Below are 12,160 nucleotides of genomic sequence, written 5' to 3'. Positions count from 1 at the left end.
GTCACATGTTCAACTCCTTCTGATCGAAGATATGTTGGAGACTCTTGTGATCGATGTAGATGGTGCACTTGGTACCGTACAAGTAATGTCTCCATATCTTGAGTGCAAACACTACCGCTCCTAACTCCAAATCGTGAGTAGTGTAGTTCTTTTCGTGAACCTTGAGTTGGTGTGATGCGTAAGCAATGACTTTCTCACGTTGCATCAACACACAACCAAGTCCTTGGATTGACGCGTCACAATAAACAACGAAATTGTCTGTGCCTTCTGGTAATGAAAGAATGGGTGCGCTACAAAGTTTCACCTTCAACTGCTGAAACGCGGATTCCTGAGCATCACCCTACCGGTAGGTGACACCCTTCTAAGTGAGGGTAGTAAGAGGCTGTGCAATCTTCGAGAAATCCTTGATAAACCTTCGGTAGTAACCCGCTAATCCCAAGAATTGACGGATTTCAGTTGGAGTTCGAGGTGCAGGCCAATTCTTGATCGAGTCAATGTTGGATGGATCAACATGAATCCCATCATTGACTACGTGGCCTTGGAAATGGACTTCACGAAGGCAACAGTCGCATTTTAAAAACTTAGCGTAGAGTTGTTCTGTTCGAAGAAGTTCAAGAATAAGTCGCAGATAATGCTCGTGTTCTTCCTGACTCTTGGAATAAATAAGAATTGCGTCAATGAAAACAATAACGAACTTATCCAAGTATGGTTTGCACACTCGGTTCATGAGATCCATGAAAACTGCAGGTGCGTTTGTCAACCCGAAAGGCATGACTAGAAACTCGTAGTGTCCGCAACGAGTCCTGAATGCTGTCTTGGAGATGTCTTCATTCGGACTCTCAGCTGATGATAGCCCGATCTCAGATCAATCTTAGAATAGAAGCTCGACCCTTGCAATTGGTCGAACAGGTCATCGATAAGTGGAAGAGGATAACGGTTCTTCACGGTCACCTTGTTGAGTTTGCGGTAGTCAATATACATACGAAAGGTACCGTCTATCTTCTTGATGAACAAAACCGGGGCTCCTCAGGGTGAAGAGCTAGGGCGAATGAAACCCTTGTCCAAAAGCTCTTGTAGTTGCGAGGACAATTCTTCTAGTTCAGATGGGGCTAAGCGGTAAGGTGCATGAGCTATAGGCGATGCTCCAGGAGCTAGCTCGATTTAAAACTCGACCTGATGATGAGGCAGAAGACCAGGTAATTCCTCAGGGAATACCTCAGGAAAGTTGCGTACGATCGGGATGTCTTCAATCTCCTTCTCTTTCGCTGAGGTATCAGTAACAAGGGCTAGAATGGCAGTGTGGCCCTTTCGCAAACACTTCTGGGCCTTAAGGAAACAGATGATGCCCACGACAGCACCACTCTTGTCACCATGAATAGTGAGAGGCTCATCTTTCGAATGAGGGATGCGGACAATCTTCTCCTTGCAGAGTATTTCCGCTCGATGTTGGGATAACCAGTCCATCCCAATGACAATGTCGAAACTACCAAGAACGATAAGGATGAGATTGATGGAAAAAGTCTGACCGGCTAGGGCGAGATTACAACCCTTAACTATGTGTGTGACCTCAAGGTTTTTACCGTTTGCTAGTTCTACAACATGCTTGATGTTCAGAGGGATTGAGGCATGCTTAAGCATCTGACTAACCCTTAAGGACACATAACTCGTATCGGTTCCCGAATCGAATAAAACAGAAACAAAGTAGTCATCTAGTAGAAACTTGCCCGTCACAACATTGGAATCGTTCCTTGCTTCACCCTGACCAATCACGAACACACGCCCCTTGGCACCATTATCATCGTTGTTCTTGTTGTTCCCATTGCCCTGATTGTTGTTGTTGTTACGGTTCTAGTTCAGTTGAGGGCAGTTCCTTTTTAAGTGGCCTTCTGCTCCACAGTGGAAGCACCCCTTATTGTTCCCTGTTGCTACTGCTGGTTCTGTGGAGCTTGCTGCTGCTGCTGTCGACTCTGATTCGCTGGATAAGGGCTCCTGCAATCCTTTGCTGCGTGGTCTAGTTTGTTGCATCTCTGAAAGTGGCCCTTGTTGCATGGCTCGCTGTGGTGTAAGTTACAACGATTGCACTTAGGGTGGTTTCCTCTGTACCCACCCTGACTTTGATTTCCAGCAAACTGCTGATTGAGGCTCTTGTAGTCATCGGTCCTTTGCTGCTGAGACTGAGGCTGAGTAGAGCTTGAACCCTTGCTAGAATTTCCATCCCACTTACGCTTGTTGTCACTTGGAGCATCAGAAGTAGTGGCACTAATTCGTTTAGGTAGCCTGTTCTGCTCGACTACCTTATCAGTGAGGCAGTGAGACAGTCGTATGATCTACTGGATCGTAGGGAGGTTCGCTGCAGTTACCATGCTCTGGATTTCTGGCACTAAACCTTTGATGTAGAGCTCATTACTCTTGTAAGCAGGATTTGCCATGTTGGGACACAAAGCAACCAACTCGTTCGATCGTTTTGTTTAGGCTTCAATCTCTGACCCTACCATCTTGAGGTTGTAAAACTCCACCTCCAACTTATGGATGTCATCCCGATGACAATACTCTTCTTTGATCAGATCTTTAAAGTCATTCCATGGGGTGACGTTAGCAGCTGCCAACCCTAGCATTTGCACCTGTGTTTTCCACCAGGAGAGTGCACTACCTTTGAGTGTTCCAGTCGAAAACTTCACCCTATTGGCTACAGGGCATTCACACATCTCAAAAACAGATTCAATCTTCTCAAACCAGCGGAGAAGACCTACAACTCCTTCTGTGCCATTGAAAGTACTAGGTCGAAAATCCATGAAAGTCTTGAACGTACATGCTTGAGGCTGAGAAGGTTGACCTCCTGGTTGGGTTGCTGCTAAAGCCTCAGCAACCCGTTCATTGATTAGGGCCGTCAGTTGAGCCTGAGTCAAGTTGAGGCGTCCACTCATGATCTTCACATACAAAAAATGTAAGTGAGAATGGTGACATAGAGGTGTGAAAAGTATGGAATGACAGGAGAGTGTAAGCACATAAGGTTTCAGGAAAACAATTGAATGTCATAGAGAGCACACTAGAGCTAATAGGCAACATGCTACTACGTTAACAAGGCATACCATGAGCAACACACTGTGCAAATGTAAACTAGTAAGTAGGCAATATAAACATAAATCATACCACCTAAAGTGTTGGGCCTTGCACGTGGAGCGAAGCATCGTTGTGGATCGTTGAGCACTGAACAGGTTATAGTCTGGTTTTTGTCAAAAAGATTTTTCCCTTTTAAAACCAAGTTCACTATAACCAATGGCTAAGATACCAATCTGTCACACCCCCAAAATCCACAAGCGGAGTTTCACCGCAGGGCGTGTGACTGACCAAGATCAAGCCACCAATCATATTGAACAATTTAGTAAAGTAAATAAAACACAACACAATCAATATGATAAGTGTCTAACAATTCAGCAAAGTCTAAGTTAACAGCGGAAGCATAAGTTCAAAACCAAAGTATAAATTTAAAGTTCATAAAGTTTATCATGAACACACAACGGTTCATGTCCCACAACGACTCCTTCTCCATGCAAGCTCCAGCAAATAAGCTAATGACCTGCAAAGAATGTAGCAACGTATCAACAAAAATGTTGGCGAGTTCACAGTTGGTTGTCCGTTTTAATGTTGTTCCAAAACCATAAGTTGTTAAGTTCCTTGTTCTCATAACCACATGCCATGGGGCTACCCCACTGTTTTTAAACCACTAGACCCGTACGATATCGACTACTGACTTATGTTATGTTGAGTGCCCCGAGTCAATGTCTATCATCATTGACTAAGTGCCCAAGTACATTAGTCCACGCCCGTCCTCTGCGGTACGGTGTGAGGCTTATCAGACCTAATAGTGCTATTTAATTAGTAACCCGTTCGCCATTGGCCCGACGATTAAGTCGATATAAAAATGGGGGACTTAATGCTAGAGTTGTTTTCTAGTAAGCTTAAGGTTGTCGCTCTTCCCAAGGAGAGCGGAGGTACGTATTCTATCCAAGGAGAATATGCAGGTTGCATCCCACCCAAGGGGGATAGTTGTTGTTTTTAACCCATTCCCAAACCACCGGGAATCCCATGCTTTGAAGAAATGTGTGAACTCACCTTAGATTAGCTTGGTAGATAGTAGGTCACTTGAGCTAATGTGGTCAACCACGTCCTATTATGGTTACCATACAAGTCAGGTTCATGTTCAAGTAATACACATACTGTAGAACACGTATTATACAAGTTGCACACAAGTAATTATCATGGCATATTACTTATCACATAACAGTCCATCATAAATCCACCTTCAAAATCCACTATTCACAGATCAAATGTTCGACCCGAGTATTTGGGCCGGTGGGAGTGTGCGAGTCCAGTAGGGGTGTTCGAGCCCATTTATTTCCGGCCCACACTCAAGAGTGTGCGATCATCTCTTGAGTGTGCGACTTAGAGTGTGCGATCTCCTTGTACATATGCGGCCTGGTTTCAGTGGGCGGCCCAACTTATCAACAATCCAAAGCTAGTGTGCGGCTCACTATGGTGTGCGATCCACGTGAGAGTGTGCGATCATCCACAATGTGCGCTCATGCAACGTCCGTTTATACATCATGTTGTTCAAGTGTTTAATTTATCAAAGTGTGCGATTAATAGTGTGTGACTAAGCATCAAGAGGCTGTTCCTCGTGCATTAAACAGTTGTACCACATGAATCATAGAGTGTGCGAGATGCCAATGTGCGATCAGGAAGTGTGCGATTAGTTTCATTATTCCGTAAATCACGGCAATCAGTTACGATCAATTCAAACAGTTTTAAATTTTCATCCATTCGATCAAAACAAACAATCATCAAGTAACTTGCATTGGTTTACATGAACCCTAATTTACACATCATTAACCACAATTATCATAGGAATAACATGCCAATTCGGATCGAACTCTCATCATCAACAACCGATTTATCACCTAGATCGCACAAGTTCTAATCTCATAACTCAATAACAAGAATTAGCAACATGTTTATTATTCCAAATCGGACCAACTAAAACATTTGTAACATCAAGTGTTCCTCACCATTAGATCATTCATTCATGCAATTCATTCATGTTCACGAACAACATCCAAACATGCAAGCCGATTACTATCAATCCTACATCCTCGCCAATATCAATCATGTTTTAATATTAGATCCAACTGTTAATTATTACACGATGTTCATCAAGAATCCCTCTATCATGCAATCTTAGTTATCAACAACAAGCAAAAACGAAGTCAAGCAACTACTCATATCATCATACAGTCAAGTATAACAACAGTTAAGTCAAGCAATCGTAATCATGTACTAACCGAATGTAAGATAGAACCGAAGAGAACTTGAGAGAGAGATGGGACTGTCGTTGGCTTCGGAGGGGGGGGGGGTTCTACCGTCGAGTTGTAGGGAGAGGGAGGAGAGAACTAAGGTTTTGTGTGTGTTTTGTGTTATGAGGGAAATATGAGAAAGCCAACACACGCCCTTAGTGTATGCGCACAAGAGATGAACCAGGCTCATCAGTTTGGGCCGTAGGCCAAGATGCGATGCGAATGGGCTTTGGGCCAAGAACAGTGTACACAAGATGAGGGGTGTGTAGCCAGGAACAGAGTGTGCGGCCCGAATGTGTTGTGCGATCATGTTCATATTAAAACAAATAACACTTAACATTAAACAACCATTTACACAATTAAACATTCAATCCAATTTCATTCATACTATCATGTACACAACTTAACACAAGGTAGAAAAGAACTAGTACAAGACTCTTGAAAGTACCAGTTGTCACAAAAATTGTCCCGAAGTTGACTTGTAACACGATAGAATTGGCAAACTGAGTCGTAGGATGTACTCTTGATGCCTAAACTCCATTCCGTGTCGTGACTTGGGATTGCGAAAGAAAAATTTTCCCATAGAAAATGTCACAATGATAAGATTGAACTCACAATGCCGTTGAAATGAATTATCTACACACTACCAAAACATACTGACAAAATATTTCTCATGATTAGTCTAACACTCCTTTTGTAAATTTGGTAGAGGCACTTATATATAGTAAGTACTAGTGGTGTATCTACCATGTCTCTACCGAACTTTCATCCACTTCGTTATTCAAATCATAATTGACGACACTACAAAACATACACTGAACTTCTCATGACCAGTCTAACGATCCTTTTGATAGTTTGATAAGAACACTTATATATAGGAAGTACCAGCAGCGTATCCACCATGTGCTTATCAAATTTCATCTATTTCATTTTTAGATTATGGTTAGTTCTATGTGACGACACATGCACTAAATAAATAAAACCAAACCACAAATAACCATAGCTTGACAGAAAACTGCTTGTGTCCTTAACTTTTACAAGTTAAGTGTAACCACGTCCTTGTCCCTTGTGGGTCAGGTCGGGTAATTGCTTGAAATGATAAAACATAACAATGATAATAAATCATGAAATGACAGTATGGGCTGGGTATGGGATTAAAAAGGGAAAAATATTTGGGTTCGGGTACGGGCGCAGGTATGTGATTTAGTAATACCCACCTGATACCCGGCCCGTTTACCCGTAGGTATCTTATTTTGATTTTACTTTTAATTTCCCATATATGTATATATAAATTTCTTAGATGCACTTATTATCTCTATATTTTAGTACTACTAGGGTCTATTTTTCTCCTTAAGAGTAGACACTCCTCAAAATTATATTTCCTAAAAAATATATAGTTGATCAATATCCAAATTTTCCCACCTAATTTGCCAAATGCATCATCCAATTTATTGGAATTAAATTATCTTTTCCTATTACCTTATAAACTTAAAGCACAAAGTCGGTGCTTTCATCGATCCCCCTTTTTCCCTCACGTGTCTTCCGACGTGTTCCCTCTTCTATTATCACGTCCCCTCTTCTTGTCACACCATGACTTTTGCGGAAGCGTATGTTGTGTGCCTTGCTCAATATCATCGCATTCAATTATAATAAACAACTATATGATTAAAACAAGATGTTCATCCATTCATAAGATTGAAATGTTACTAACACAAGTCATTTAAGTTTCAAACAAAACTCTCAAGTTATGATACAAAACAAAAGTGGATGACATCTAAACTTGAAATTTCCCACCAGCACCCAAGATCCAACTTGTTCCCTGAAATACATGTGAGTTTTGGAAAATCGTCAACATAATGTTGGTGTGAATTCATGCAGTTTTGTGTAAACATTTAAGCATTCCTGTAGAAAACATTGTATGTAATTGTCTGGAAAATAAGTACTTCTGTAAATGTAAGGAAATCTAGATCGCTAATGGTTTGCAAGGCCATTAACATGTGACACGACATAGGAAGCATCCAAACCATAGGCTTTTTTACTTGTCGATTCACGACTAGAGACACAAAAGCACTGCTTGGTAAAAGAGTGGCCAAGAGTGTGGTTGCCTGAAACCCATTAGATCTAACCTTTTGTTCCACGGTCTTGGTATGTAACTGATTAATGGTGCTTATGGCACCCTATTCGTGACATGATCTAAAGTATCATTCCTTAGTTTTAATATTCAACATACCATAACACATGTATTTTCCCCAAGTTTAGAAAACAAGTAAAAGTTTAAAAGTGGGGACATGAACTCACAACTTTGCGTATCCTGCGCCGTAAACTTCACCGGTTGGTTTCGTAGCATCGCGACCTATACCTGTTCTATTAATGTTAGTCACTAGACTTGTATCACACAAGTACAAGTGACCATCTTTTGCTCATGTATATGTTCTTTGTATGTTCAATCTTTGTGAGGGTCGTGCCCTTGTTTGTCGGGTCTTGCCCGTTGAGTATGTATTGCTTATTTGTAAATATATATTTCACTCTTAAAATATATATATATGTTTATAAGTCTTTTTGTCAAGGTAATAAGTTGTTAAAAATAATTTATAATTTTAACTTTTCAAGTATGTTACTTATATTATTTTCCAAAAGATAAATATAAGTATTTTGTGAAATAATATTTTCAATATCGTTTTTGTACAAGTATTCCTAGGAAAGTATACTTGTATTTTATGTAAATACTTGTGTATTTTGTATTATTTACAAAAAATCAATACTTTGTTTTTTATTACTTTCCGGAATTATATTTCTTAAAAGTAATCTATTTTTAAGACTTGTATGATATATATATATATATATATATATATATATATATATATATATTTTGTCATGCTATAGTATATATATATATATATATATATATATATATATATATATATATATGGTTGTTCTTGACATCGACCCGATTTTTGTATAAATTCCAATACTTGGTATAGGTTACATATTTGTCCAAAAATATATATTTAAGTCTATAGATGTCCAAGTTCAATAATATGTTAAGAAATATATTTTTGTAAATATATTTTCTTGTATTTGTCCATGTATTTCCTAGTGAGGAATTTTTGTATACTTGTATACTTATGTATTCTCATGTATTTGTATGTGTATTTTTGTATTCATACTCCTTTGGAGTATTTAGTGTATTTTCAAGTTCCTAATACACTAATATATATAATACACATAATATACACTTAGCACAAAATTTGGTGATCACCAAATATATATATTTTCCCTAAAAATATATATACTTAATATTAATTCTAAACTTGAAGAAATCACCATTTCTTGACTTGTAATCTTACACAAAGATTAGGGAAACCTTGGTAAATATTTTTAGGTGAATTTTTAGGGAATAAGTTTCACCAAAACTTATATTTTTCTAAGTGTCAAAATTTTATAAAGTTTTATAAAAATTTTGAATAGTTTCCCCTAAAAATGGAGGTTTCCCATGTTTTCAAAACATGTATTTATTTTCTTTTAACACCAAAACAATTTTCCAACAATAATTACCAACAACATATACTAATTTTTCCATATGAAACATCATGATGAACTTGATTCTTGATAAAAATGTGTAGTCTTTTAGATCTACACTTAACATATTATGATCTTTCAAAAAATAAGTGTTCTTGAGTATTTTAAACAAACTTTTATGGAGCTTTATTTTATTAACCAACTCATCCATGAGTTTACTGGTATTTAAAGTTTGTAAATCATGTTCTAAAACCACTTTTATGTCTATTAGAAAGATCATTATTTTTAACATCATGATTAACCATGGATCTTTCAAGATCCATGCTTAATAACTTTAGATCTTTCATAAACAAGCTTTATGTTAAATTTTTAACAAGCTTTCCATAGATTTTAGTTTTAAAAATTAGTTTAACACACACTTTATTACTTCAAGTTTACAAGTTTATGTGTAAAAATCCATTTTTCATGTTCACATAATGCTTCATATGTTCATCTTCAACCATGGTTCCTTCAAGATCCATGCTTAAACTTGTTAGATCCAAGCTTTAACATACTTGATCTAAACATAAACACAAGATATAACATCAACAACTTCATTACATACACTAAAATTTCATGTAATCACTTGATTTCTTCATAAATATCTTAGATCTTCTCATTTTCTTCTTTAAAAGTTAAGTTGTTTAGATGGTGAAACTTGTACATAACATAAACATGACTTATTTTAGTGATCAAGAAGCTTACTACTAGCCCTAATGGCTAGGGAAGTGGCACAAGAATGAAGATGATGAACAAGGAAGAAAATGAGAGGTTAAAAGCTCCACAATGAGATCCTTCAACTTCTATCACCTTACACCTTCTTAGATAGCCTCCATACACCTCTAAATCACCTTGGATTACTAGGAAGTGAAGTGAAAATGGTGATGGTAAGTGGGTGTGCTTGAGCCGAGACCAAGAAGGAAGGGAGGAAGAAGATGATGGTTTTTTATGAGATATAGGACAATGTGTTTTCCTTAAGGTCCTTTATAAAGACTTTCCAACACATGATCTTTTATTTAGATCTTTGCATAAGATTTAGGGGACAAGGTAAATAAAATAGTCAAAAAGGTGTGTGGGGCCCTTAGGGGCCGGTTATGGTGAAAGGGGGGGGGGAAGTGTAAAATTTGGGAAGTTAGGGGTTTAAAGTGCAAACGAGGGGGTTTAAGTTAGTTTAAGTGTGTTTAGGGGTTTTTATGATTTTTAAGGTGTTCTAGCATCAATACTAGTTAAATATCATAAAAACATTACTTCTAGTCAAATTTTGATGTCCTGGTTATTGTTCGGTTGTTCGGTTCTGTTGGTGCACTGATGTCTGTTAACTTCATCTTTGTTGAGTCTTGTAATGTACTAGATAGATCAGGGCACGAAAAACGAGAAAACAGTATTGTGGGGCAATTCCGCATGAAATGATCATATGTCATTTCAAACGGAATTAAGGTTACAGGCGAAATTAGTTATTCCGCACGGAATTAACTAATTCTCCATGAACTCATAATTCCACTTGAGTTGTTTTCATGCGGAATTAACCGTCTATAAATACTGGTCTTGCATGTTCATTTCGTACGGAATTAGTGTTTGAGAGCCAAGGTGCTGCCGGATTGTTATCTGAATTGTAAAAGCTCAGGAAATCAATATAAGAGGAAAATTAAAGGAAAAACAAGCTGTTTGACATCATTTACATTGATTCCGCCTTTGTATTTGATGATGAACTACTCAGATTGACTCGTTAGGGTCACACGAGGATCCAACAAGTGGTATTAGAGCTCAGGACGAGGAGTTCATACCAATTCAGCTTGATTTCATCGGATTCTCTCACTTCTACACCTTCTTTTCTGATTTGAACAAAATTTAACGGTTGAAATGGCCTGAAATTCACATATATCAAGCGAAACATAGTTTTAACTAATCCTTGAAAGATTTGGACCTTAAATCGATCAAAATTTGATAAAAACTGCTAATTCCGCTTGAAAGGTTGTTCGAAAATGCTGACGTTATAGTAATTTCGTTTGAAAGTATCACTGTAATTCCGCACGAAATTACGTTTTGGATCTAATTTTGCTTGAAAAGTACTGTTAATTTCGTGCGAAACTTAATTTCGTTTGAAACGTTCAAACGGAATTACTAATTCCGCTTCAGGAGACTATTTCCGTTTGAAATTGATCTAATTCCGCACGGAATTAGATTTCTCTTGGTAATTTCGTTTGAACTTCGTAATCCCGTTTGAAGGGTAATCTCGTTTGAAGTTCACAATTCCGTGTGAACTAATTCCGTTTGAAAATTGTTTTTCAAAATTCCAAAAATTATTCTAAGTGTTTGTTGACTGTTTCAGGTGCGTAAAGATGGACGAATTCATGAATCCCTTAAGTGATATGTTTGCTTTTGCTGGAAACACCGGAGATGATACTTCAACCAACGCCAATGAAAACACTCCAAATGCAAAGAAAAATGTGTCTGACACTTTAAGTGTGGAGAGTGCATACGACACATACAACAAACCTCCAAAGTTGATGGCGATTGAAGAGTACAGTCGGTGGGTCAAGAAATTTGAAGAGTGGTTAAAGGCATTTGCGTATCCAAGCTGGAAAAGTTTAAAGAATGGATACAATGATGGAGGACAACATGGTGAAAATCTGACACAAACTGAAGATATAGAGAATTTTGTTGCTGAGCAAAAGTGCATCGCATTGCTGCATCAGTCTGTCAGAGACGACATAATTTCTTTGATTGAGTACAAAAATGCTACAGATCTTTGGGAAAAGTTAAAAGTGAAATGCGTGGGTAGTGCTAAAATAGTAAAAAACAAAAAGAAACTGCTAAGAAAAGAGTTTGATTTATTTGGTTGTTTAAAAAATGAATCTGTTTCTAAGATGATTGAGAGGTTCGGGCACTTGAAGTTGGAGCTGGCGAGACATGGAATTATATATTCTCGAGAAGAATTAGTCGAAAAATTGTTTGACTCGTTGCCAGATGAGATGGATTGGCAATACTTTGCGTTGATGTTGAAGACTACGATCGAGTCGGAGAAGCTTACGGTTGATTTGTTGATTGAAAGACTGGAGAGTCACGAGCTGGAGATAAAGAAATCAAAAAAAGTCAATCATTCTTCATATCAGCAAAACTTGGAGCTATACTATCCAAGAAGTTTGATTCCCAAGAATGTGTCTCCTAAGACAGCTTTCTCTGCTGAAAATTCCAACACATCAAGTAAGAGAGTTCAAGCAGTGGTTTTCATAGTGGTTCTTCGTCAACTT

At 38.1% G+C, this 12,160-nt stretch overlaps 1 protein-coding gene across 1 annotated transcript; it reads right to left on the bottom strand.

Annotated features, from left to right (window-relative positions):
* Positions 1–2,468: 2,468 nt before the first annotated feature.
* LOC110932274 lies at positions 2,469–2,924 on the bottom strand. The gene has a single exon (XM_022175623.1). The coding sequence runs from the start codon at positions 2,922–2,924 to the stop codon at positions 2,469–2,471; it is 456 nt and encodes a 151-aa protein (XP_022031315.1).
* Positions 2,925–12,160: the final 9,236 nt, after the last annotated feature.

The sequence above is a fragment of the Helianthus annuus genome, chromosome 11, assembly GCF_002127325.2.
Source record: "Helianthus annuus cultivar XRQ/B chromosome 11, HanXRQr2.0-SUNRISE, whole genome shotgun sequence".
Classification (NCBI taxonomy): Eukaryota; Viridiplantae; Streptophyta; class Magnoliopsida; order Asterales; family Asteraceae; genus Helianthus; species Helianthus annuus.
Note: the sequence above shows the minus strand (reverse complement) of the source record. Positions and strands in the feature narration are given on the sequence as shown.